This window comes from Panthera pardus, unplaced genomic scaffold, assembly GCF_024362965.1.
Source record: "Panthera pardus isolate Hobbes unplaced genomic scaffold, ASM2436296v1 HiC_scaffold_2, whole genome shotgun sequence".
NCBI classification, from domain to species: domain Eukaryota; kingdom Metazoa; phylum Chordata; class Mammalia; order Carnivora; family Felidae; genus Panthera; species Panthera pardus.
In genome coordinates, this window is record NW_026526765.1 from 93226616 (window position 1) to 93254271 (window position 27656).

The 27656-nt window shown below is 38.2% G+C and overlaps 1 protein-coding gene across 10 annotated transcripts in view; it reads right to left on the reverse strand.

Annotated features, from left to right (window-relative positions):
- Window positions 1-27656, reverse strand: part of ATG10 (autophagy related 10) — a 450172-nt gene that overhangs the window by 7579 nt on the left and 414937 nt on the right. For 4 of the 10 annotated variants that reach the window (XM_019462861.2, XM_019462856.2, XM_019462860.2 and 1 more), the window contains 2 exons: window positions 13089-13186; window positions 9617-12433 (listed from right to left, as the gene is read on the reverse strand). In XM_019462861.2, coding sequence (XP_019318406.1) covers window positions 12334-12433; window positions 13089-13186 — 198 coding nt within the window. In that variant the 3' untranslated portion in view covers window positions 9617-12333. Of the gene's footprint in view, window positions 1-435; window positions 482-590; window positions 3603-7184; window positions 9402-9616; window positions 12434-13088; window positions 13187-23152; window positions 23315-27656 lie in introns of those variants that run through there. The other 6 variants (XR_008423811.1, XM_019462857.2, XM_019462858.2 and 3 more) reach the window with 6 other exon arrangements.

The window sequence follows — 27656 nt, forward strand, 5'->3', positions numbered from 1 at the left end:
GGAGCTGGGAGGTGCTGCCTGGCAGTGCAGGAGGGAGGAGGCTTGGGGAAGGTGAGAAGGCGGGTGGCACTGACACCTACCCACTCCTCTGCAGTGTGTCCTTTTTTCTGCCATGTTGAGACCTCGGCCAAGTCTATAGAGAAGACACCTGGGAGTTAAGACATTCTGTGACAGTGGCTCACTCTTGTCTGCTGGGTGCACCAGGGATGCCTGTTCAATAGCTAAATGACTGACAGATACAAATCCACCTCATATACCTCAAACCACAAGTGTTTGATCTGCTTCCTTCTTAACGGCTCCTTCTGCCTCCTGTGTATTTCTCTCACCCATCCCTCACCACCTTGTGACCCACACTGCCCCTTCTTCAATCCAGCATGAAGTGTGTGCCTGGTCTGTGCCGCATGTGTAAGCTGTAGGGTGAGAGAAACAAAGCACTCACCTTGGGTGCAAAACTTAAGCAAAATCCCAGCAGATTTTTTTCCTGTAGAAATAGAAAAGCTAATTCTAAAATTTATATGGAAAGGTAAAGGAACTAGAATAGCTAAAACAATACTGAAATACTGAAATAAAGGGTGGAGGAATCACAAAACTTAGTTTTAAGATTTAGTTTATAGCTGCAGTAATGAAGAGGGTGTGGTATTACAGAAGAGGTAGACACAGATCACTAAAATAGAATCCATTGAAAGACACAAGTAAGACAAACTGATTTTTGACACAGATACAAAAGCAATTCAATGGAGGAAGGCTAGTTTTTACAGTATACAATATAGACTTTAATTTGCAAAAAAGAACAGACCTCAACTTAAATTGCACACCTTATACAGAAATTAATTCAAAATGGGTCATATATATGAGTGCAAAATATGAATGTAAAATATAAAACTAAAACTTGTAGAAGAAAAGCCTTAATGACTTACAGTTAGGTGAAGAGCTCTTAGACAATACATCAAAAGTACATTCCACCAAAAAAAAATAATACACTGGCCTTTTTCAAAATTAAAAATTTTATTCTGCGAAAGATCTTGTTAAGAGGGTGGAAATATGGAAACACAGGGGCGCCTTGGTGGCTTAGTTAAATGTCCAACTCTTGATTTTGGCTTAGGTCATGATCTTGCGGTCATGAGATCGAGCCCTGTGTTGGACTCTGCATTGGGCATGGAGCCTACCTTAGATTCTCTCTCTCCTTCTCCATTGTCTGTCCCTCCCCCACTCCCCCTCTCCCTCCCTCTCCAAAAAAAGAGAAGAAAAAAAAAGGATGAAAATACATATCAGAGACAAGCCAAAAATATTTGCAAATCATATACCCAACAAAAGACTTGTATCTAAAGTATATAAAGAACTTTCTAATCTCAAAAGTGATGAAACAAGCAGTCCTATTACAAAATGTATGAATTCCCTTTGTTTCATTCTAGGAACATGTCTGGTGGCAGGATTTGGTCATAACAGTCATGCTGTAGATAACGCTCCTGCAGTCTGTTTCAAGGTTGTCCCAGTAGCTAACGTTTCTTTATTAGCTTTGCACAGTCAAGAAAAGAGACTGACATCATAAATTACATATTATGATAAAATTTTCACTAACGGCAGCTTGTATAATCTTTATTTTAACCGATAAAATCTGTTTCAATGGATCATTCAAGTTTCAACTCACATTTCTTATGATATTACAGTTGAGGGATTGTCTTAGCAGGTTGTACTAAGCATTCTTACTTTCTAGCACTGTCCATATTATTTGGTTAAGTGATGTTATGTTTGTTAGTATGTAAGAAAGATGAGTGGATTTCTAAAGCTTATTGTCATGATAATATGACCACAGGAGTTCTAGACCAAAGCATTAAAACATTAAAGCCGCATGATTTTATGTCTCATTAGGAGAAAGTCATTTTTAGAGTGACACATTTGAAGGGACACATGACCACAGATAACCAACATTTCCAAATATGCACACACCCAGTGGCCACCTCATTCAGGTTGTCATTCAAGCCTTTCATGTGTGGTGTGTAACTTCAAAAATGAGGGGACCCCTCGCACACAGAACCTTGAAACTTCAGCCACACATGATGAGCACCATCAGAATCCCTTCCTTTTAACACATTCGGCTTCCCAGACAACCTGAAGCTTTGAACAGTAATTCTAGTGCTAAGGAGTGCTGCTCCCTCAGAAGGGAGGAGGAAATGATGGCCCCATATCACTCTTTCAGATCTTCCAGTCAGAAAAGTACTTTCCACATGTCTACCAAGGATCTGCTTGGTTCTTTGTGATAATATTGACATGAATTCTGTTCTCTACTGATGGTGACGAGGTTTTTTGTTGTTGTTGTTTTGTTTTGTTTTTTAAAGTCTGGTTTTCTAAAATCTCTTTTGCTGTGGTTAATTAGAAACAAAACAAGGGGTCAAGTTACGTGTCTGGATTAAAAGTGTAGGACATATTGAACATACCCAAATTTTCAAGTAAGTTTAGATGCTATGAATATATTATGCTTCCTTACCACTTTTAATCAGTCAGCTAATGTTTAAATCTGTACAATAGTGGGCAAAGTAAGCCACATGTTAAGTAATATTGCATTTTAATCACAGCTGAGAACAGTTGAGAGAAACACTACTTGCTGAAACATGTTTTGTCTATTAACACTTGCTTTGGAAACAGTGATAGGAAATAGGTGGTTTTGTCATATCACTTTTTTCCCCATCAGTTTTGTGAATTTATCCAATCTTAATTATGTCTTTATATTTTTTCTATATAGTTTGATGCTCTGTTTTGTGTGTATTTGCAGGTAGTAAGACCCTTTCCCCTTCTTTAGGTTCTCCGTAAGTTCCATTTTTTTACCCAAAACTCTTAATTCCATATACAATAGTTGATCTTGTTCCTTCTGTATTTTATACATTTTCTTATTTATAATTAAGTAGTTTTTTGTTTTTTTTTTTCTGTCACTATACTCCTCTTTTTCTTGATCAGGACATAATACGGAAGCCATTGTGAATGCAATTTATTGATCAAGTGTCTTGATCTAGGATTTGTCTCATAGATTTTAGAGAGTCTAGGAATCTCCTGCAACTGTGTGCAGAATTTTCTGATATATATTAGGGGTGGGTGTGATTTATGTGGGTGTGTATATGCAAACACACACACACACACACACATTTTTCTGAAAATGGGTTCTGCACATTCTTCAGACTTTTAAAGGGGTTCCTTCACAAGAAACCAGCTATTAAATCTGTATAATAATGAATAGATTTTGTCACATATTACCAAATTGTCCATTTTAATCACAGTTGAGAACAGTCACAAGAAGTTGTCTATGGTTTGGTATCATTGATGAAATGTCTCCAATGTGGTGAGGATCTGTGGATGGATTGTCCAGTCTGCAGAAATTACAAAATGTACATTTCACCTTCTGCCTTGATGGTACCAGCTGACCTCATGGAACAATGGGCCATTTTAGAGAAAAGTTCTCCAATATCACTGGCAAAGGCATAATCAGAAAAAGGGTGCAAAGCCTCACCTCAGGAGTAAAAGCAGAGGATAAGAACCCAAAGGTGTTATAACATGTAAGACTGCAGTAAAACTTGATAGAATAGATCAAATAAAAAATGTTCAGTATGCACCTGTAAAAACAAATGACATAATATCTATAATTTTATTTAAACTATTTGAGCAAATATAAAGTTTAAAAAAGGTTAAATGAAGCAAATATGGCAAAAATCTTGGTAATTACTGATTCTGCTCTATAAGTATGTGAGGGTTTATTATATATATATTTTTTGCAGCTTCTGCACAGCAAAGGAAACAATCAACAAAACTAAAAGGCAACCAACGGAATGGGAAAAGATATTTGCAAATGACATATCAGATGAAGGGCTAGTATCCAAAATCTATAAAGAGCTCACCAAACTCCACACCTGAAAAACAAATAATCCAATGAAGAAATGGGCAGAAAACATGAATAGACACTTCTCTAAAGAAGACATCCGGATGGCCAACAGGCACATGAAAAGATGCTCAATGTCGCTCCTCATCAGGGAAATACAAATCAAAAACACACTCAGATATCACCTCACGCCAGTCAGAGTGGCTAAAATGAACAAATCAGGAGACTATAAATGCTGGTGAGGATGTGGAGAAACGGGAACCCTCTTGCACTGTTGGTGGGAATGCAAACTGGTGCAGCCACTCTGGAAAACAGTGTGGAGGTTCCTCAAAAAATTAAACATAGACCTGCCCTATGACCCAGCAGTAGCACTGCTTGGAATTTACCCAAGGGATACAGGAATGCTGATGCATAGGGGCACTTGTACCCCAATGTTTATAGCAGCACTCTCAACAATAGCCAAATTATGGAAAAAGCCTAAATGTCCATCAACTGATGAATGGATAAAGAAATTGTGGTTTATATACACAATGGAGTACTACATGGCAATGAGAAAGAACGAAATATGGCCCTTTGTAGCAACATGGATGGAACTGGAGAGTGTGATGCTAAGTGAAATAAGCCATACAGAGAAAGACAGATGCCATATGTTTTCACTCTTATGTGGATCCTGAGAAACTTAACAGAAACCCATGGGGGCAGAGAAGGAAAAAAAAAAAAGAGGTTAGAGTGGGAGAGAGTCAAAGCATAAGAGACTCTTAAAAACTGAGAACAAACTGAGGGTTGATGGGGGGTGGGAGGGAGGGGAGGGTGGGTGATGGGTATTGAAGAGGGCATCTTTTGGGATGAGCACTGGGTGTTATATGGAAACCAATTTGACAATAAATTTCATATAATATATATATATATATATATATATATATATATATATATATATATCCTAATTGTTTAACTCCAGCTTTCTGGTTTTATTAGAACCAGTATATGGACAGTCAGCTCTGATGGAAGCAAAACAGAGATTTGGGGCAATTAAATGGACAATAAAAAAGCTGGAAAACTAACTCTAGCAACACTGAGAAATGCATAGCCTACTAGGAAGAAGTAAGCTGAGAATCTATGCAAAATTTAGCAAGACATAAAGAAAAAAAGGGTCAGCTCAGTAATAAAAGCAAAGTAAAATAAAATTATTTTCAAAGATTTTAGGGAAAGTAAAGCACAGACTACTGCTGGGAATGTAAATCATATAGCCTTAGTAGTGAACAATTTAGGGACGTGAATCAAAAGTCTTAAGACATTTCATATCCTTTGATCTGGTCATTCCCTTAGTAACAGTATAACCTAAAGCAACTGCTTCTGCACACATTTCTTACTGCATTAGATCTCCGAGGGAGGGGCTTTGTCTACCTTACTGACCACTATATCCCTAGCACAGGTCCACGCAGGAAGTATGTGCTTAATGGATGTATGTTAAATAAACAGAGAAGAATTAGAAACAACCTAAACGTCCAATAGAATTATTTGGTACATTTTGATACAGAAGATATACTAGTCATTGTAAGTTGATTTTTCAAAGAATATCAAATGACATGGGATAATGCTGTCAATATAATGTTATATGGGAAAAATAAGAATGTAAAATTATATATGGAATGATCCTAATTAAATATGTCCAAACTAGTATGAGGAAATGCAGCAAAATTTTAATTGCAGTTATCCATGGGTGATTCCCACTTAAGCACATTTGAAATGTTCGCCTTCAAATGTTTCTGTGGCTTCCAAGTTATTTATTAGGACAAAAATCTTTTCCAAAAATGAATTTTAGGGGTGCCTGGGTGGTTCAGTCGGTTAAGTGCCTGACTTTGGCTCAGGTCATGATCCTGTGGTCTGTGAGTTCAAGCCCCATGTTGGGCTCTGTGCTGACAGCTCAGAGCCTGGAGCCTGCTTCAGATTCTGTGTCTCCCTTTCTTTCTGCTCCTCCCCCACTTGCATTCTGTCTCTATCTCTGTCTCTCTCTCTCTGAAAAATAAATAAACATTAAAAAAATTAAAAATAAATAAATAAAAATGGATTTTAGTTTTATAGGCTAAGGCTAGATAAGTATAGCATTACAAAAAGAGCCAGTCTTTGATTTCTTCCAATCCAAGTTCCCACTCTCCAGTTTGAGGTAACCATTCTTACAAGTTTGGTGTGTGTCCTAGATCATTTTTAATGGTTTTACATACATATACTGTATATGTACTATAAAGAATATGTGGTATTGGTATATATTTTTTATAAGTTGTGTTAAGTTGCTTGCATATTTATCATCTAGTTTTTGCTTTCTGTTTTAACTCAACAATCTATTTATGAGAACTGCCTATTTTGAGATTGGATGGAGATTCAATTCATTCCCCTTAACTGCTATCCAGCATCACATTCGATTTAGCCATTTCCCTATTAGTAAGTAGGTAAGGGCCTGGATATTCTCTCTCTTTGAATCTGCTGAAGAAAGGGATGGAGGAGACCACATCCTACTCTGCTGCTGGTGTCAGGGGAAGAAGTCTTCTCAAGGCAAAGAGTGGGATGCAGTTCCCAAAAGAGGAAAGCAGGTCCAGGTCCTCGTGCCTGCAGAAAGACCATGGGAGCCTTCCCCCCTCAGTATTCGGCCACATATACAAATATTCCACAAAGATTTATTGAGTAATTATCATGTGTCAGGCACCATGCTAAACCCCAATCTGGCATGCATGTGTAAATAATAATGCACCAAAGGCTGTGGATATACTGAACTATGAATTCCCATTAACCTATCAGAGTATGCTTAGATTTCTGCCTTAGTTGTAACTGACTTCTGGGTACTGAAAAGCTTCAGGGGCACCTGGGTGGCTCAGTTGGTTAACCGTATGACTCTTGGTTTCAGCTGAGGTCATGATCTTGTGGTTTCCTGAGTCCGAGCCCTGCATCAGGGTCTGTACTGGCAGTGTAGAGCCTGCTTAGGAGTCTCTCTCTCTCTGCCCCTCCCCCACTTGTGCTGTCTCTGACTCTCTCAAAATAAATAAATAAACTTAAAAAAAAAAAAAAACAGCATTGGGGCACCTGGGTGGCTCAGTCGGTTGAGCATCCAACTTTGGCTCAGGTCATGATCTCACAGTTCATGAGTTCCAGCCCCGCGTCAGCCTCTGTGCTGACAGCTCAGAGCCTGGAGCCTGCTTCAGATTCTGTGTCTCCCTCTCTCTCTGCCCCAACCCACTTGCATTCTGTCTCTATCTCTCTCAAAAATAAATAAACATAAAAAAAAATTTTTTTTTTAAAGCATCAAAGTAACGCAAGAAATCATAAGTCAGTCATAGGATTTATTTATTCTTATGTAAAGTATATTTCAGGGTAGGAAAAAAATGTGAGTTTCCAGTTTGTTTTTTATAATTTATAAAATGGGACTTGGTGATCTGTAAAATCACTTTCAGTTTTAACAGCTTAGAATACAGGATACTTGCAATAGGGCTCTTTTACCACTAGGTGCCGCTATTGACAACACAAAAGTTAAAAGCAAGGGCTTTATACACTGCAGTACTGCTTGAAAGAACACTACAAAATTTAAGAATAAAAATGTGAAAGCACTTTTACAGACAAGCCCTATAAAAGGACGTATGTGCATATTTAAATAGCTCAGTTCCATGGGCACAATAGTAGTTAAGTACTGCCTATATCCTTCTGGAACAACCTTCAGCAACTTACTGGTCAGCAGTATAAGGGGGGAATCAGAGGGTCTTAGAATTGGAAGGGAGCTTATTTGTCCATTAGTTTTCAAATCTCTGTTTCCTGGAGTTAGAAATATATTTCCATGCAGGCGCAGAAATACACACCCATATAAACAGATTATATGTATATATAGCTGAAGCCAAAGTTTCACCAAACAGTAATATCCTTACCATGTGCAACCTATTTTTTCCATATATTTGTAAAATAATAGAATATATAAATATTTAAATATATATATTTACTTATATATCTGCCCCCAGTTCTGGCACAGAGCTCCTAAACCCTTGTGATTTCTTAAGCGATGAGAACATGAGGAGCATTTCTTCTAATACTTGGTCTTTGATTCTGGCTCCCGACACTGACTTCCTAAATCCCTTGGAATTTCCTGGGTGATAGGAGTATCTTTTGATATAAGGAGCTGACTCTTGGTGGGCTCTTGAACAGCTTCAGGGTGGGGGCTGGTCACCAGAAAGACCAAGGTCTGATTCGAAGCTTGGGGCTTTCAGACCTGTTCTCCATCCTCTGGGAAGAGGGGAAGGGCTAGAAGTAGAGTTAGTGATCATTCATGCCTTCATGATGACATTTCCATCAAATCCCAAAAGTACGAGTTTGAGAGAGCTTCCAGGTGGACAGAAGCTCCTGCACCTGGGACTCTCCAGGCCTTGCCCTACGTAGCTCTTCATCTGGCTGTTCATCTGTATTCTGTATCATATCCTTTGTTACATAATCAACCGGTACACGTAAGTGTTTCCCTAAATGTTATGAGCCATTCTAACAAATTACTGAACCCAAGGAGGAGGTCATGGCAACCTTGGTTTATAGTTGGTCAGTCAGAAATACAGGTGACAACCTGGGACTTGTGACAACCTGGGGTCTTACATGGGGAGGTCTTGTGGTGCTAATTCCAGGCAGATGGTATCAGAACTGAACTGAATTGCAGGACACCAGTTGCTACTGCAGGATCATTTGATGTGTGAAAAACTTACACATCTAGAATCAGAAGTGTGGTGAGTGTAGTAGCATGAGAGTAAAGAAGATAACACAGGGAATGTTTCCCAGACATATTCTATTTCATAAAAAATATACATATATACTAGTCATAAACTAATAACTAGTGATCTAATACACGTCCTTCCATTTAATACATTAGGAAAGAGAGGCTCAGAGAGGTGCAGTGACTTGCCCCAGGTAACACAGCCAGGAAACAGGCATTCCAGGCACTGGCAGGTTTGGTTTTGGAAGGTCCTGGGTAAAAACTGAAAAATATCCTTGGCATACCCCCAGCCCTTTATGCACTCCTACCTTCTAGAGACTGTGGGCCAGTACCTGCTTGTGATAAAAACTGACAAAGTAGATGTGTGACTAGTTATGCACAATCATCATTTAAAAAATACAGAATCTTTGCAAAATGCAAGAGTGATCATTTCAACTCTTCTACTTGCATTCCCTCAGTGGTTCTTTCTGTTTTTTAGGCCAGATACAAATTCTCAGTGTGGCAATAAATCTCCTCCAGACCTGGCCCCAGTCCTTTGAGCCAGCCTCACTCTTTGCCAGTTCCCCATGCATCTTCAAGGTCTTTCCTCCATTCTTGACCTGGCTAAATCTTAGATTTTTCGCAGCTCCACTCACATTCCTCTTCTGCAAACCTTCCCGGGCGCTGGCTTTCCACACCTTTGCCACAGCACACGTCCTACTGTCCCTGAGTCTTTTTCTTGTCTGTGTTTTTCACTGGACTGTGGCATTGTTATGAGCCAGGGTTATGTCTTTCTGTTTGTCATCCCTGGCCACTAACACCGGGCTAAGTACACAAGAGAAACTCAGTTGGTATCTGCTGGACTGAATAGTTGCATATTCTTATTCTCACATTTTAATCCTTAAAAAACCCAACTCACTGGAATATCAGCTGTTTGAATTATGTAAGAGCTGGTTCTGACAATGCAGATCTCCATTTTCTAATATCTTGAGAGTATGAATAAAAACTATACGTATCTCAGGAAAAATGGATGCAAAAACCCAGTTTTAACTTCCTTTACTTTAATACATCTTTATTTTAATACATCTGTGTTAGGAAGATGGTTAGTTTGGGTTTTTTATCCCCCAGTCTGTAGGCCATAGTATCAAATGATCAACACAGCTGCTGGCCCAATCCCCAGACTGAGAGCCTTCCCTGGATCACTTACAAAGGGCAGACAACAACTCTCATGTGCATGCTACCTTATAACATACCAAAGAAAGTGGGTAAGTTATTTTATTATCCATCATTAAGGAGGCGATCAGAGTGAAAGGGAGAAAATTAAATGCTACTATGACTAAGTGCAGTGAGTAATGAAGTGAGAGGTTGACCAGTGGGAGCTACGGTGGTCAGAGATGGCTTTGTAAGAGTGAATTATATAGACTAGGTTGAGAATTGAGTAGAGAGATGGAGAAGGAAGCATTTCCAGGTGGGAACCAGCGAGAACAACACTCAGATAAGGATGTGGGTGGAGACGACTTGCTTGATGGGGGGGTGGGGCCCATCTGTGTTGGGAAACAAGGTGGCAGGGAGGGAGGGAGAATGTATGCTGACACTGGATAGGAGCTGGGGCTAATTATCCCAGATCACCCTTACTCTTGTGGCACCCTTACTCTTGTGTTGGTTATGAAGCACATTCAGGTTGACTTAGCATTTTGATCTCCTTCCTGCTCTTGGTAGGTGAGTAGGATGGATGTTAATGGGTTTTTTAGAAATAGAAATGGCAAAACCCTAAAGGAGATTAGGAAATTTAGCCCAAGTCACACAGCTGGCAGCTCACCAACCTCACAGTCTAGAATTCAACACTTCTATTTCACAGACCAAGAATTACAGTCGGTCTCACAAATCACATAGCTGAGGACCAAGGAGGTGAAGTAACTGTTCCAAGGCTACACAAAAGCAGTTTAGGATACTGTTTGGTAGCTTTAACCAGCACTATTTCTGATTGAAGGGGTTTTGCATTATATTAACTGGAGAAGAAACCCGGAGGAAAAATCCTCATATTGCAGAGAAAGAGCTGTTACTTTGACAAAACAAAATATTTTCTAATGTTTTATAACTGTTGGGATAACAGTCTGTTATGTAGCTGCATTCTTAAAAATGGAAATTTTTATCAATCAAAAATTAAGTTTTTTTAAAGCAAAAACTATTCTGAAAAGAAATGGAGCTGCCTGAGCAGAGATATCTATCTGGGGGGAGTGGTCTCTACAACCTACAAGAGCTTTTCAGAATTATTTTCTGCCACTGATGAATTTTAAGGTCTTCATCAAGCAGACCAAAAAAAATTAACTTGAAAACAACACTGACACCAACAAAAACATTGTCCCTATGTGATTGATACTATCCCTCAGAATCTGATAGCAAAGGATAACTAATATTTCCAAACGAGTACATCATCCAGATGACACATTATTATAATTTATTTAGTTTTTTTACCCCAGAAATGACATGGTCTGAGAAATGACTTGCCGAGAAATCTGTGTTTACATTAGGGAGAGTGGATGGGGGGGGGGGGGTGGCGGGTGATGAAAATCCCTGCAGAAGTTGAAAAGATGTTAAGTGGTAAATACCAAAATGCCCAGCAAGCATGTAAGCAGGCTCTCATCCCAGCATGAATATGTGCAGCTCAGCATTTTAAAATTTACTTTTAGCTTTTCTAGCAGTTTGAATTAACCCATTCTCTACTTCCACTCCCGGTGTGAGAGCTCAGCCTCGAACCTACAGACTAAAAGTGCAGGCACAGTCTACTGTGATCGGCCAGTAGATAACCCCCTCACCCCATGGCTTCCTCCAAGTGGGCTGTCTCATGAACAAATGTCTCCTAGACGTTCTTAACAACCAGGAGGCCTGGAGCAAAGTCCAGACAAATGGTAGGAAGTAAGTCAGGCTTGCTGGAGCTCATACAGAACTGGAAAAGGCCTATTGGGAGACCAAAACAATACAAATAAATTCCACACTAAAGGTACGTCCAGATCAGAGGTTCTCCAGAAGCAGGTGGGTCAGAACCACCCCAGTGAGGCTGTTTCAGAAGATAGCCCCAAGCATTCATAGTCATAAAAGATCCACAGGTGATTCTAAAGTACATTCCTCATTGATAGACACCGATCTAGGCTGTCTAAAGAGACAATTACATTTTGTCTTAGTTTCAACCCCTGGGCAAGTTAAAATGAAAAACAAAACAAGCAAATCCAAACCAAAAATTCTTCCAGATTAGGTATACAGTATATCAGTTACTACAGACATTTGCTTCCAATAGAAAAAATAATCCATGTCAAAGTCTTGGTGAGTCGAAATGTTGCATGGTATTTGTCCTATTAAAACCGGGGCTGGCCAAGTATACTTTTGGTGTCCCTCATGCTACAATTTCCTAAGTTCTTTGGCCCAACAGAAGAAAGTTAAGAACAAAAACAAAACAAAATTCAAGAGAATAAAAGAAAGTTAACTGAGCAACAAAGAATTATTACAATTCTGAAATAAAGCCATCCACTCCTGTGTTTGGGTGAGTGTTATTGTAGCAAAGTCCAATGCTTCCTAAACGATGGGGCCCTGCCTGACTAAAAACCTAAACAAACAGTCCATGTTCAGCCTATTAAAGATGAAAGAAGACTTAACATTTGATGGGGCCAGTGAAGACCCTAAGTGTAACAGAGATAACAGCGTCTTTGTCATAGCAAACCACTCAATGCGGGCTTTCCTTTTTACCTTGTTGATGGACATTTCATTCATCCTCAGAAGCTGCTCTGGCATAACTCAGAGGTAGATTTAGCCCAACAACTGGCCCTACAACGCTCAGCCAAGATGTGATGTAGTTGACACTCCTAGGAAACAAGTGAAAAAACAGGAAACTCTCATGTTTCCATTGTAGTTGGGTGAGAGGTAGAAAATCAGTTACCAACAGAAGAGATGAGCTGTCTTCAAAGATATGTGCCCACCATGTGGAATTCTAGCATTTCCAAATATCAGCTCCATTACTTGACAGGAACTTGAGGTCCAAAGGGACTGAGGATCCCCAGTAAGGTAGTTAAAAGGGGAGTCAAGGCACTGGGACTCCTGACTCCCCTTGATGATTCCAATTTTACACTTAAAATTTACAGCATTTGCTAAGGTTGCATAGTGCAGTGGTTAAGAGCATGGCTCTGAGGCACAAATGCATGGGTTCAAATCCCAATTCTACCATCTAACTAGCAGTGTGAACTTGGCCAAGTCATTTAATTCCTCTGTGCTTTAGCTTCCTCTTCTGTAAACTGGGTAAAATAATGGAAATTAGCTCATGGGGTGTTATAAAAATCCAATGTCTTAATATATCTAAAATACTTAGAACAGTGCCTAGCACACAGTAAAAATCAATAAACATTAGCCATTATTATTATTACAAAAATATTTCTTTTTTAGCTTGGCTTTTAGAGTCACATAAAAAGATTTACACTTTTAAAATAAGAGTAAAAGCCAATGTATCTTGATGGTGTTTCTTACCTATTGATTTTTTGAGAATTCTTTAACACAGGAGTCATGAATTCATCCGTCTTGCAGGGATGAAGTACAAAAAAAGGCTGCCCAAGTATTGGATGCTCCTGTAGGAATCAGAGTTGGTCCAGGATTGCCAGTGTGAGTTACTTTGAAAAAGTTAAAACGCACAATCTGGTTTGTTAAAATAAAAGTTTCCTTTAAATTCCAAGTTACTAAATTAAGATACAGATCAATTTCAGTTTTTGAAATATAATTCATAATCCACACATGAGAAAAAGTTATGAATTGATAAAGTATAGAAGGGTACACAGTTTTGTTTACACAATACCAACTGTAGACAAATTTTATCAGTTTCCTCTCTTTGTCAACTAATGTTACTCTATGGCCTGTAATTATTCTCTGGTTTTTCCTCAAGGCTGTCTGTGAAGCCCAGTAGCCTGACCACGTGAACAATGTATTTCATTCGCCTCATTGTAAGGGAACCAAAATCTTTCACACTTTTTTTTTTTTTTTTTACATAAACTTTGCCAATGTGTTGATTGTTTCAAGCATCACTGCGGTGCCAACAGGCACATGTTCAGTGGGTAGAATGGTAGGGGAGGGGAGAGGAAGCAGGAGAATGGTTTGCATTATTTAAATTGTTGTACTTCTGTCTGTCTCTTTCTGAGTTTCCTCTGTTTATCTGTTTCTATCCTTCTGTCTCTCCCAAGCTTATTGGGCCGTTTCTGTAAATCAAAACTCACTTGATGCAACGCCACTGCCTTCATAGGAGAATGACTGGATCCAAGATACGGGTCAGACCGCTGCCAGTATAGCGATGTGGACATAATTTGGCCAACAATGGGGAGCCCTAGGAGATTTCTGTGTAGTGAGTGATCCACGCACAAATTGTGCCAATGCAAAAACAATTATTAACAATAAATTTATTGATCGTTTACATTGTAGATTCACAACTACGCCAAAGACTGCAAACTCAAATATTGCTATGGTCTGAATGTTTGCATCTCCCCATATTCATATGTTGAAATCCTAAAGCCCGGTGTGAAGGTATTACAGGAGGTTGGGCCTTTAGGAAGTGATTAGGTCATGAGGGTAGAGCCCTCAGGAATGCGAATTTGGACCTTATAAAAGAGATCCTGCCCCCTGATTGCTAGTTCACCCCCTTCTGCCATGTGAGGACACAAGAAGTGTGTGACCCGAAAGAGCGTCCTTATGAGAACAGGCTGGTATACTGATCTCAGACTTCAGAATTGTAAAAAATAAATTTCCGTGTGTGTAAACTACCCAATCTGTGGTATTTTGTTATAGCTGGCCAAGCAAACTGGGACAGATACCTACAAAGATCACACAGGTAGCATGAAGGAGCGAGGTCAGTTAAATACACAAGCAGGTGACAGGGACTGTGGGGAAATGGAGAGTGTGCCCAGCCAAGGCTAGGCTTGCTACTCTGCTCCAGCCAATTGTGCCATGTGGGAATGTAGGTTCAGTGTGCCAGGTCTTCCCATTTGTCAAAATAACCTAGCAATCCAGATTTTTATGTAAAATCTCCTAAATTTAAATTTTGGCACTTTTTTTTTTTTTTTTTTTAAACATAGAGTGGGCCAAATAAAACAAGCCTGTTGGCTGGATTTGGACTAGGGGCCTAGCTTCTTCTCCTGGCTTCTTCTCCTCTTGTCAGCCAGTCCAAGGAGAAGCTGAACTCAGAGCATCCGTGGAAAGAATTACGTGTGGTTGTTGCTGCTAACTCTACCCTCCAACCCCAAAACACTCATGTTGGTGTGCATGTGCACACACCTGCTCACAGGAAACAGAGGCACCATTCCACTGTGTATTGGAGATGCTGGGTATGGATATTTGGGGATGTATGTGTGTGCTGAGGGCTGGGGTATCCGCTGGGTATGGGGCAGTGTATGTCTCCTGAGCGCCACCTCCAGAGTCTGCCTAGTGGCCTGACTCTTACAGCAGAGCCTGGGCTCCCTCTTTCCTGCTCTCTTCCCACCCCTCCTTCCCATTCGAATCTAAGCAGAGCCTAGGGTCAGAGCCCCAATGTGTTATGCCTATAGCAAGTCTTCCCGTCCAGCTTGATTCTGGCTCTCCTTATATGCCTTAAACTAGTATTTATTAATTCAACACATATCTACTGATCATGTCTTATGTGTCTGCCAGGAACAGTTCTGGATATAGTAATAGAGATCACTGTATTGCAAAGATAAACAAAGTCCCTGATCCCAGGGAACTTTCATGCCAGTGCAGGAGACAGCCAATAAATTTATAGAACAAATAAATAGACAAAATAATCCAGAAAATAATAAGCGTTATGAATAAAATAAAACAGGGTCCCTTGATTTTGAGAGCATTTAGAACCGAAAAGCTCCTTTTTGTTGTTAAATAAATCCCTTAAATATGTTGCTAATCATGGCCACTCTTCTAGCAGTGTGTCAAAAGCATCCATAATCACTTCCATGGTTAAACTGTATATGGCCAACACCCAATGCTTTCTCAAGTGTGTCAGCTTCTCTTAGTTGTGGCAAACTAACCAAACCATTAATTACTTTTCAGATACAGATGGAAAATTAATTTTTAAAATACTCAAAAATCCTGGTTTCTAAATATATAAGACTACTGAATATAGGCCTTAAGTCATTATGAGTATAATAATGATTATACAATATAGAAAAATAAAAAGTTTCCCCGATGTGATTAGAATTCATATCTTCCCTCATCGTTCACTTAGCAAATATTAAGTCTTCTTGTCTGACAATTTTATAATGATTTAACCCTAACTAATGGCAAATCTATAGTTTTAAAATGTGGCTAATCTTAGGGATATGTTAATGCTGCAGAAGTGACAGAATTCAAAGTGAGCCTTATGACCTGAGCTGATACTATTTTTTCAGTAACATTCAATCAGCTAATCCTGCAAGCCAAACAATTTATATTCAAAGTTACGGTAGAGAATTTACAAATAATTTGAGGTGTCTTATCAGTGTAGACAATCAATCTGGATAATATTCTCCAAAAGCCATTTTTCTGCACTGGAGATTTTTTAAGGTTCATGCCATCAGGAAACATTATCTGCATTTTCTACTTTCTCTTTCAGACAGCCAGAATCAGAGATGAAAGCCGTCTTTCATTTTTAGTTTAGGAATTATGAGCTAGAGTCAAAAAAATCTAAAACCCTACACCTTATTTGTTTAACATACCATTTTCAGAAATGGAAGAACATCAAAACTGTCAGGATCTTTTTAGTGACATTTCTTAGATCAATTCAGAAGGTAAATTTGTGTGAAAGTACTACCATCTGCTGTCAGTACTAATGAACTGATGCAAATCTGCACTGAGAAAAATGTCAGTGTGGAAATACATGCAGCCAGTGAACTGTGTTAGGCTTACAACTCAATAAACACTTCTACTGGAACAAAGTTCTGCTAAATGGTTTTCCATGAAAATAGAAATGATGGGTCAGATTTCTATCTCTGTAACTCCAGAGGAGTTATATAGGCACATTCTCCTATGAAATTTAATTTAGCAATGGTTAAATGTCTCATAAAATAAGTCTGACATGAATACCGTGAATTGGTTTCAGAACTATTAGATATGACTATCACAAGGAAATGATAATACTGCACCTTCATTCTTACATCTAATAAAGGAGATGAATTTCTTGGTTCATTTCTTAATTTTCTTGGCTCTCCAGGAGGGCACAAATATAATTTCACATATGAAGCTTTCATCCAGTTGCATATTCCAGACTGATCGAATTTGCCTTCCACTCAGGGTACATTCCTTAGAAATGGAGAGGGATATTTCCCTAAGCCTGCTTCCTCAAGCAGGGAAAGGAAAACGGCTATTGAACGTCTGCAGTATGAGACACTGTACTAAGTGCTTTGCACGGGGTCACCTATCTGAGTAATTCTTTGAGGAAGGCTTTATTGTTGCCACTTGGAGAACGGGTTCAAAGGGATTACACTTAAAGTCATCCATGTAGTAGGGAGTGAAGCACCTCTGAAGTGTGGTCTTACATTGCACCTTTCCACACCCCACTGACCAGAGGTGTTGTCAGGGACATTTAATCCTCTCTCTAGTCCATCTCTGCAAAAATCTACTTACTTTTATTTCAAAATAATGTGTTTTCATAAAATTGTAAGGGAAATACATACAGAGAGCTCAGAAAATACAGAAAAGAACAAAGAAAAAAAAGCAGGATAACCTAAGACTGACCAACTCAGATTTAATCACTATTTGGTGAATTTCAAACCTTTTCATGTACACACGTTTATAGTCTTCTATTGCTTTTTATTCAATGAACAGAAAGATATGTACCAAGTACCCACTATATGCCAGTCCTGCCATATGTGTTTTTTGTTGGTGTTCTTGAAGTTTCTTTGTCTTTTGTTTTGCAGATTTCTATACTTATTTTTATTTTTTCCCTGTATATATTTTGTTCGGATTTATTTTGTTGTTCTTAATTTTTTAATTTTGCATGGGTACTTAAAAATATGCATAAAGAATATGTAATCTTGAGTTGTTGGCTAGACCGCTCCCCATGTGCCACTAGATCTAGCCAGGTAATTGTGCTGTCCATGTTTTCTAGATTCTTATCTGTTTGATCTACGAATTTCTAAAAGAAGTTTAAATCTCTCATTAAAATAGTTGATTTGTCCATTTCTGCTTGAAGTCTGTCAATTTTCATTTTCTATGTCCTGAAGCTATGTTATTTGAAGGCATATATCCAGAGAATGAGGCTTTAATACAGTGATCATACTTATCTCTGATTATGCTTTCTTCCCCCAAAAGAACTTTTATCTGCTATAAATATAGCCACACCAACTTTCTACTTACCTAATGCATTTTAAAAATTATTTGCTTTTCAATCTGTGTCCTTATGTTGGATGTATTTCCTATAAAAATAACATAGATTCTTTAAGAAATCCACCTTAATAATCTATCTCTTACATGGAGTGTTTAGTTCACTTGCAGGCTTTGTGATTACTGATATAATTTAATTTTTTCTATTTTAGACTTTTTTTACTTATTCTATTTTTAATGTTTCTTTTCCTTTTCATTTTTATTCCTCTGTTGCTTTCCTTTAGATTCAGTATAGGTTCAAATGTTTTTTCTCATTGTTTTTTTTTTTTTTTTCTCTTTTTATTAACTTGAAAGTACAGGCTGTATTTCTAAACTTCTAATAGTTATCCCACAATCTTTAAGTAAATGTTTTACTTAATAAAATACAATTACTCAATCTATTTGCCTTTTCCCCAGATAATTCAAGTAACTTGGAATGTTTAACTCTGATCACTCCTTTCTGATTCCTGTACTACTGTTGTATTTCAGTTGTATCTTTGGCTTTTTTAATCCCATAAATTTTATATTATTAATTTTTGAACTCAGTGTTTGTTGAAATTTACTCACATTTGACTATTCTTTTTGCTTCCTATTTTTTTCCTAGATCTTCAGATATTCATTCTGGGATCATTTTCACTATCATTGAACTACATCCTTCAGAGCACCTCTTAGTGAAGATCTGTAGGTAGTAAATGTGCCACATTGTGAATGCTTTATCTTGTCTCCATTTTTGAAAAAATGAGTGTTTGTGGGTATAAAATTTTAGGTTACAATTATATGCTCTCAACACTTTGAATATATAATCCCATTTCCTTGTGGCTTCCATTTTCTTTTTTCTTTTCTGTTTGGAAGTGAACTATCAATTCTAATTGTCACTTCTTTTAAGATATTCTCTTTCCCTTTAGTGTTTTACCATAATGTGTCTATGTGTCGATTCCTTTTCATTGATCCTGCTCAGATTCACTGAACCTTCTGAATCTGAATATCAGAGTCCTTGCAACAGTCCTGGAAAATTCTCACCAACAGCTTTGTGAATATTCACTCTTCATTCTCTCTAGGCCCTCTTTCTGGAACTACTATCAGACATGTGTTTCTCCTCCTCTCTCCCTAGTATCTCTTAACCTGTTATATTTACCATCTTCCTTTTAGTTTTTGCAACAATGTGTATAATTTCTTCAGAGTCTTCTAACACATTAATGCTTTCTTTAACTATATTTATCTGCTTTCTAGTTAGGCCTTCTAATTAGATGCTTTCCTTTCTGAAGTTTCTATTTGATTGTTTATTACATTTACCTGATTATTTTTGATAGTCTCTTCTTCCTACATTATACTGTCAGTATTTCCTTCCTTTTAAAGAATCATATTCAACATATTTATTTTATATTTTGCGCCAAAAATTTTAACATATGAATTTGAGCATCTGATACTATAGTTTGTGGTTTTTGCTACCTCTCACTTTTAATGGCTTCTTATGAATTCTGTACTTTTTAAACTGTGACTGGGGTGCCTGGGTGGCTCAGTTGGTTAAGCATCTGACTCTTGATATCGGCTTAAGTCATGATCCCAGGGTCATGGGATCGAGCCCCACATTGGGCTCCATGTTGAGCATACAGCCTGCTTGAGATTCTCTCTCTCTCTCTCTCTCTCTCTCTCTCTCTCTCTCTCTCTCTCTCTCTTTCTCCCTCTCCATCTGCCCCCTCTCCCCTGCTCAGGCATGTACACTCCCTCTCTCTCTCCAATAAAACATTTTTTTAAATAAAAAAAATAAATTGTGACCTGGTAGTAGAACTATAAATCTAGTATTTCTTTGATGCCTAGGATTAAAAACGCATCCTTCCAGAGAAGTTTACATATGCTTCTCTCTGGTGCCTAGGGATGGAAAGGGAATAAAAGGGATCCTAATTCCACACTCACATGTTTAGGAATTTTCTGGGTCTACATCTTTCACTCTTTTTATATGTTCTATACAGAGTAAAGCAGAAAGGGTCAAATGGTTAAGAGGAAAAAAACCCCAATATATAGAGAATAATGGGGAGGCATGCTATTTTATGTAAGTTGGTGAGGGAAGGCTTCTTTGCACAGGTAACGTTTCAGCAGAGAGCTGACCAAGTAAAGAGCAAGCCATGTAATTCTTTGGGAAATGAGTATTTTTGGCTTGGGAAGAACAAATGCAAAGACACTAAGATTCTAGTGAGGGAGAGTGCTCGGAGTGTTCCAGAAACAGCATGAAGACCAGTGTGGCCAGATGAAATGTAGGGTAATATTGGCAGAAGTAAGACTGGAAAGGTAACCAAAAGGTAAGATCACGTAGGGCCTTGCAAAGCATATAAAAGATTTGGACTTTTATTCTGAGTGTGATGGGGAGACATTGGGGGATTTTGGAAAAAGAAGTGACATATTCTGATTTACAGTTTAAAATATCAGTCTGGATATTGTAGAAGAAGGAGAAGCAGAAGACCAGCTAGGAGGGGTTGTAGTAACTCAGATATGGTGGTGGCCTATACTAGGTGATGGTAGTGTGGATGGGGGAGAATGGTCAGGTTTGGGATTTACTTTGAATAGAGAGCCAACAAGATTTGCTAAAGGATTCAATACGCTGTGTAAGAAATAGGAAAGAACAAGGATGACTCCCAACTTGAAGTGTCTATTCATGTTTTCTTGACTATTTGTCTAGTGAGGTTTTGCAGGGGTTTATTATTAATATGTTTTAGCTCTTTTGTACCTTTTGAGGACACTGATCCTTTTCATTCACTCAACCATCACCGTGAGTCATGCAATGGTTCAAATGTTAGAAATATAGTGTTCCATAAACAGGTAATACCTGCTCCCATAAAAGATGCCGAATTACTAAAAATAATTTAAATTTCCAGATTTCTCATTATCTTTAAATTTTATTCATGATGATTTATATGGGGAATATAACATTAGATAATTTAACATATAATTTTTCTTTCATTTCTTTTATCATTTTTGTATTTAAAAATCCTATTCAGAATTAGAAAACTAGATATTTACTTATATTTATGTACAGTTTACCATTAAATTACTTGCTGTTCCCCAAACACTATTTTTCTTACCTCCAAACCTTTGTACATGAGGTTCTCTCTGTTAGGAATACCCTCCCACCCTTTCCTACCTACTAATGTCCATTTTTCTCCTACAGATCTCAGCTTTCTTTAAAAAATTTTTTTTTTATTTCTTTATTTTGAGCGAGAGAGAGAGAGAGCATGAGCAAGGGAGTGGCAGAGAGAGAAGTAAGAGAGAATCCCAAGTAGACTCCATGCTATCAGTGCAGAGCCTGATTGGGGGCTCAAACTGATGAACTGTAGATCTCAGCTTTCTTTTACCCCAATCGTGCATCAGTTGCCCTCCCTCTGTGTCCCCACTGCACCCCATGCTTAAGCCTACTGCTCAATTCCACACCATTCTGCACAGGTAATCGACCATTTACAGGAGCCTTCTGTTACTATACTGTAATTTCTTGAGGACAAAGTATTCTCATTACTATTTCAATCTCAGCATCCATAGCAGTGCCTTTCACCTAGTAGACACTCAATAAATATTAATGGAATGACTGCATAGACAAATACATGCTACTGTACCAAGATAAATTATTGGCATATGCAACCTATTCTGTAAAGGGGAATGTTTGTGTGGAATGCACCAGTGGCCTCCAATGCCACTGTAGGGATGTTAAAGGAAAAGAAACATTCTTTCTCTTTGTCACAAAACCAGGAGCAGAATCTTCTGTACATTTATAGGAGTCTCCAGATAAGATAAAATCTTCACTATCTGTGTTCCCAAATATTTCTTCCAAAGTACATCTAAGAACAAAGGAGAGGGTCTGAAGGCATAGTCAGGAATAACTCTCCATAGAAACTTATGTAAACTATGCACTATATTCTAAAATCTATCTATTGGCTTCCACACAAAAGATAATATCCTATATTACTACTGAAAAGAACTGATGCACCAAGATGCATATTTTAATTCTCCGAATTGGCCTATGCCCTGCCATACCACAGTATCCCCCTAAGGTGTGTTATCCAGACACCTTAAGAAACTAAGAAACACTACTAAAATGTATAATAAACTCATCACTTTCTACTTAACTCAATCCCATATTAGTTCATGTGTTTTTCTTTTCTTTTCTTTTTTGCTTTACTAATGCATTCAATAAACATCACTGAATACCTCCTGTGGGTAAAACTTTTGCTAAGTATTCATCCATCTATCCATCTATTCACCATTCATTTATTCAACCAATATTTGAGGAGCATCATTCCATACGCCAAGCACTGTTCTAGGCACTAGAGATATCAGCAGACTCAAGACAGAAGCACAATCTACTCTCATGGGGTTAATAGTCTAGCTTTAGGTACTACAAAGATATCAAACAGCATCGCATTATCTCAACTCCTGGGGTTTACAGTCCAGCTGCACCCCTAGCACTAAAGTCCTGAGTTGCATCTCTAGGGGAGAGAATTCCAAAGGTAAGTTTTTCACCACTCACTCCCCTCTACTTAGGATTTCTAAAGAGAATGGAAAAGCAGATCCCTAGGGAGAACAGAAATGTCATTTGGCCTGACGGTGGGGGGTGAATCGTAGGACTTGTGAGCAGAAACCAGAAAAGCTGGCAGAGAGAGATGTGCTCTGTGGGATGGGTTTTGTTTCATTTCATTTTATTTTATTTATTTATTTTCATCATTTGGAGAAGAGGCATCAGGAGGCTTCCCACCCCAGAGAAGATTGTGTGGGGTTCTCAATGACACTAGCAGAAAATGAGATGTTCCCCACTGTGAAATTGAGGGTATCCTGAGGAAGGCCTGCAAGTGCTGGAGGCCAGAGAGGAGGTCGCCAATAAATGAGAATGAAACCACGCTGCAGAGGCAGCCCAGGTGCGAGAACCCATGGATGGAAAGACTGTTTGTTGCCTGGAGTGATACTCATGGTGAGATCCCGATGCCTCCTCAACTCCTCTTGTCATTCTGCAGATCTAATGCTTGCTGTATTGTGAGGGGTTTCCATGACACTGTGTTGGGTGCCATGCAGTTGGAAACACCAGACTGTACATGGGGTATGTATTTTCATGAGCTAAGAGGGGCCTTGAGTCAAACTGAATAGGACATCTTCTCTTCACTCCTCATCTCTCCCCATGCTCATTAGGGTATCCGCAATTCAAGGGTTACAGAAATCACTCTCATACACAACAGATTATGTACCACTCAAAAGGTACAAACCCAGGAATACGGGAACTCAGACAAAGGAGAGTTCAGTTCAGACTGGTGGAGGAGGGGCAGCGAAGATTTCCTGGAGATATGGCACTTATCTGTTCCAGGCCTTAAACAGTGAGCAGGACTTGGAGAAGCCTGTGGCGGTAGGCTCTAAGACAGAAAGAGATCACCCCAGGTTTAGCGGAAAGGAAGTTAAGTAAGGGACACACAGACTTCCATCTTTTAAGAAAGACCGAGAAGTGTGGTTAGTTAGAGAAGAAAAAAATATTTATTTTTGTTTGTTGTGTTGGTGACATTGTTAAATAAGTGAAGTGATCCCTATAAGATCCAAAGAATGCTCTGGAAGTAATCAACACCTAGACAAGGCAAAGAAGCAAGGTTTGAAGTACAAACAATCCCCTCTTATAGTTTTGAAAAGACATAAAAAAAGGTGGCAGGGCAGGGGGGAAGAGGTGGGAAATATCCCAGGACAGACTTCTCCCCCCTGAGTGTGTGAGGATAAAGATACAAAGACAGTGAGAGAATATTTAAAAATAGATATATGTGGGAAAGAAATGAAAGTCTTGCCCAAGTACCCTAAAAGTCTCCTCAGTTCTTGGAGAGGCAGAGGGAGCCCAGAGAAGCTATGCTTTGTTCAAGTTGCACCTGTTGATATTTGTTGGCCAGTTAATTAGGAATAAAATTCTAATGATGTTTGGAAAGTCAGATTTAAAAAAAAATAGGAGGGTTCTTCAAATTCATATGCTGCACAGAAGCCACCAGGCTTCCCAGAATTTTTATTAAAAATTACAAACATCACAGCAATAGTTCTTAGACACCACCTCCTCCGCTAACAAAAAACTTTCCTTTCATGGCTCCAGAGGGAGTCCAGAAACTAATTCTCCCACTCCTGCCTACATCTACAAAGGGCTCCCTCCCTAAGCTGCTGACAGTCCCAACTCCAACTCCTGGATTAGAAAGCAGAGTTTGAATATATTTATAGACTCTATACGGGTTGTTGCTTTAAGCAACACTGTTAATATGCCAGAATTCTGAGCTCCCAAACTTATTCAGTTATCAATTTGTTGTACATTATTTAATCTCTCAGTATTTTGATATGCAAAATAGAAATAGCACTGCTGGTACTTCACAGGGTGAAAGGAGATAACCAACAAGACCATTATGAAGCTTGCTGGGGGAAAAAGAGCTTATGTAAATGTCTATTAATTAAATAGGAACGGCTGCACAACTAGGTCAGGCATGATGATAAGACTGAACAACCCATCCCAGCCACCAGCATCAAAAAGAAGAAATGAACATTTAATCTGGAAAGCACTTGTTGGTTGCATTTCATAAAGAATATTAAATTGTAATATTCTGTATCATAACACAGAGTAGAGTATTTCAGACCATCCTCAAAGAATTCTTTGATAGAACAGAAACTTATTAGAGACAACAGCCAAAAACAAAAACAAAAAAGCAAGCCAATTACTAATGAAGAACTTGTAAAAAGCTAATCAAAGCTCTCATCCAGAGAAAATGAGAAAATCTGAGGCTCAGAATGATTTTGTATATTGATGAGATTTTTATATAGCGTCACAGAAAGAAAAATAAAGCAGATTTGAATGAAGACAAAAAGGACTCTAAGTCTCTGTTTAAAAGCCTTGTTGTGTTCCCTATCAACGTTTTTATTAAAATGTCCTGTTCCGGTAGAAACATCCATTTTTTAAAAATACCTGATCGGTGATGGTGTCAGTAGAGGACACTGTCAGTGTGTCTCTCTCTAGTCAAACCCCTAAGTGTTGGAAGAATGTTTATTTGGCCTCCACCCATTTTTGTAGAAAATTACTCAGAGGGGTGGCTTATCCAAGGTCATGACACTCAGAAATGATGGAGCTGAGACTCATGTCCAGATTCCAGAATAGAACGTAGTCTCTCCCTGCCATTGCCAAGCCTGCTAAGGACTAAATGTAGCACTTCAGCATGAAACAACTTGCAGGCATTACATTTATTCTATTTTTGTCTTAAAGGAAAACAATTGGGAGCTTGTTCTTTCCAAGCATTAATTCTTTTTTTCCCACTTCCACTACATTACATAATGGTGACCATTTTTGGCTTACCGAGTCTATTTCTGAGATACTCACTAAAACAGTGACCATATTTTAGAGCTAGGTATGTTGGGGCATAATAGAGAGGTGAATCAGCAATCACAAAATTCAAGGATTTTCAAGAACAAACTTAAAAACAACCTAATTCATTGATAATCAGATATTAATGTATGGCAACTACCATCCAGGAAGATGTTTTATGAGCAATACAAAAGAAACTAGCAGTCTGTTAGTACAATCACTTTTTAGAATGGTGCCAAATAGAATTTTAAAGCAATGAAAAGGCATACAGATGAATCTTTAAGATGATTTCTTAATATCACAATGCTCTCTTCAGATAAATATAATCAATATAAATTCCTAATGAAAGCACCCTAGTTTACAGCTAACATTTATGTATTTCCTTCCTGCTTCTTATACAACTTTGGTAATAAAAAGATTCCCTTTACTCCCAGAAGCAGATTTCCCAGTGATTTAAGTTAAAATTAGCTTTTCTTTTTAGAAGATCTCTCAAAAGAGACTACCTGAAGAAAATTCCTAAGGAGGTGATAAACCCATTATAAATCTCTTATTACTTATCTAATAATGAAACATGTTAGGGGAAGATACGACCTACAAAAATTTAGCTACTACTGGGGCACCTGAATGGCTCAGTCAGTTGAGTGTCTGACTTCAGCTTAGGTCATGATCTTGCAGTCTGTGAGTTGGAGACCCATGTGGGGCTTGCTGCCGTCAGCACAAAGCCTGATCTGGATCTTCCATCCCTCCCTCTCTCCACCCCTTCCCTGCTTGCATGCACATTCTCAAAAATAATAAATAAATCTTTTTAAAAATTATAAAAAAAAATTAGCTACTATGAGATATTTTTCCCACTTTTTAGACTCCTAATAATTTGAAACTAGGTAACAAAAACAATGCTACTAACAGGCTATAGTATTAAGAAATTATACTCCTCTATATAAAACTGTAATCACAGATTTTCTTCAGACAATAATTGCATCCTGGTATTTGCAAACATATATTAGAGAGAGAAATAAACTGGTACATATGGGCAAGAATGGCAGTTTCTTATTTTTAAAGATATTTTATTAAAAATGTAAGCAATGTCAGGATAAAAAAAATGTATATTTTAATCCAATTTCCCAACCAAATCCATTTTTTTTACATTTCTCCATAGTAACTTCTGTTGGAATTTTAAGAACTGATTTTTATAGCTTGGATATAGTTCAGTATTTTCTAGACAAGAAAGTACAGGACACAAAAAAGAGAGTCTAAAACTGAAAAAGAAAACTGGTACTGGGAAATTCACAGGCTTTCCACAAGGACTTAAGGCAGAGCTCAGAAGTCACTGTTATTTTCCCACATGTCCTCTCACACCAGCAGTCAATGAATCCCATGATTGCCTCAGACTCAGTCATCCTTAAGTTTTTGTTCTTCCTTTTTCTTAAAGGCTGATTGCTTCCCAAATTTATTGATATCTATCCTTCTACCTATCTTTCATAGTTATGTACACCGTGTATATATAATTTTGTGATTCATTTTTTCTTCTTACCTTGTAACATTATTTCATATATACTTTCCCATATTTTGCATACTCCTTTTAACTTTCTTTTTAGGTATATAATATTCCATCTGGTTGATATAATAGACTTTACAATTATTCCACTGTTAAATATTTAGACCGTTTTCCAGTTTTATACTATTATACATTGTGCATGCATGCATGTGTATTATGGACTACAGATTATTTCCTTATAATAAAATTTTAGGAATGAGTAAAAACAGTGGGGATATCAATATAGCTGTTGATCTATATTATCACATTTCCCTCCAAAATTATAAAACTAATATAACTGCCACCAATACAAACTACTTGACTAATCCCTCAATGTTTTAAACAGCAATGTCTTAATGTTAGAATTAAATCCTCCTTGGGAATATTTCACAAAAACATCACACAGACTTTACAAAAACTCTAGGCAACTAGCTTAGGATTTATGCCATTTTGGACTTGGCCATAGGATGCAGCCCTTGGGAATTAGTGACTTGGTGAAGGACAGTAAATATATGGAGAAGGGTTAGGGCTCAGGGTGGGGTTTGGTGACTCTCTCAAATGCCTGTAAACACATCATGTTCCTGGATGCTGCTTTTCCAGATTGGCTGGGGCAGGGTCAGCAACTTTTCACAAGCGGCATGTCAAAGCTTCGATGTCTCAGAGGAGGCTTGCATTATCTGACCTGAGTCTCCAACAATTGATACCTGGGTCTCAAATGGCCATTAAAATAGGCCATAACAAATTACATTAAGTAAAGTTCGTGCTCTCCTCGGATTTGGTGGCAGTTGGTATAAATATGACTACAGTATTATCAGATCACTCCTCTAAAAGCTCTGGGCTTTCCTTGGCA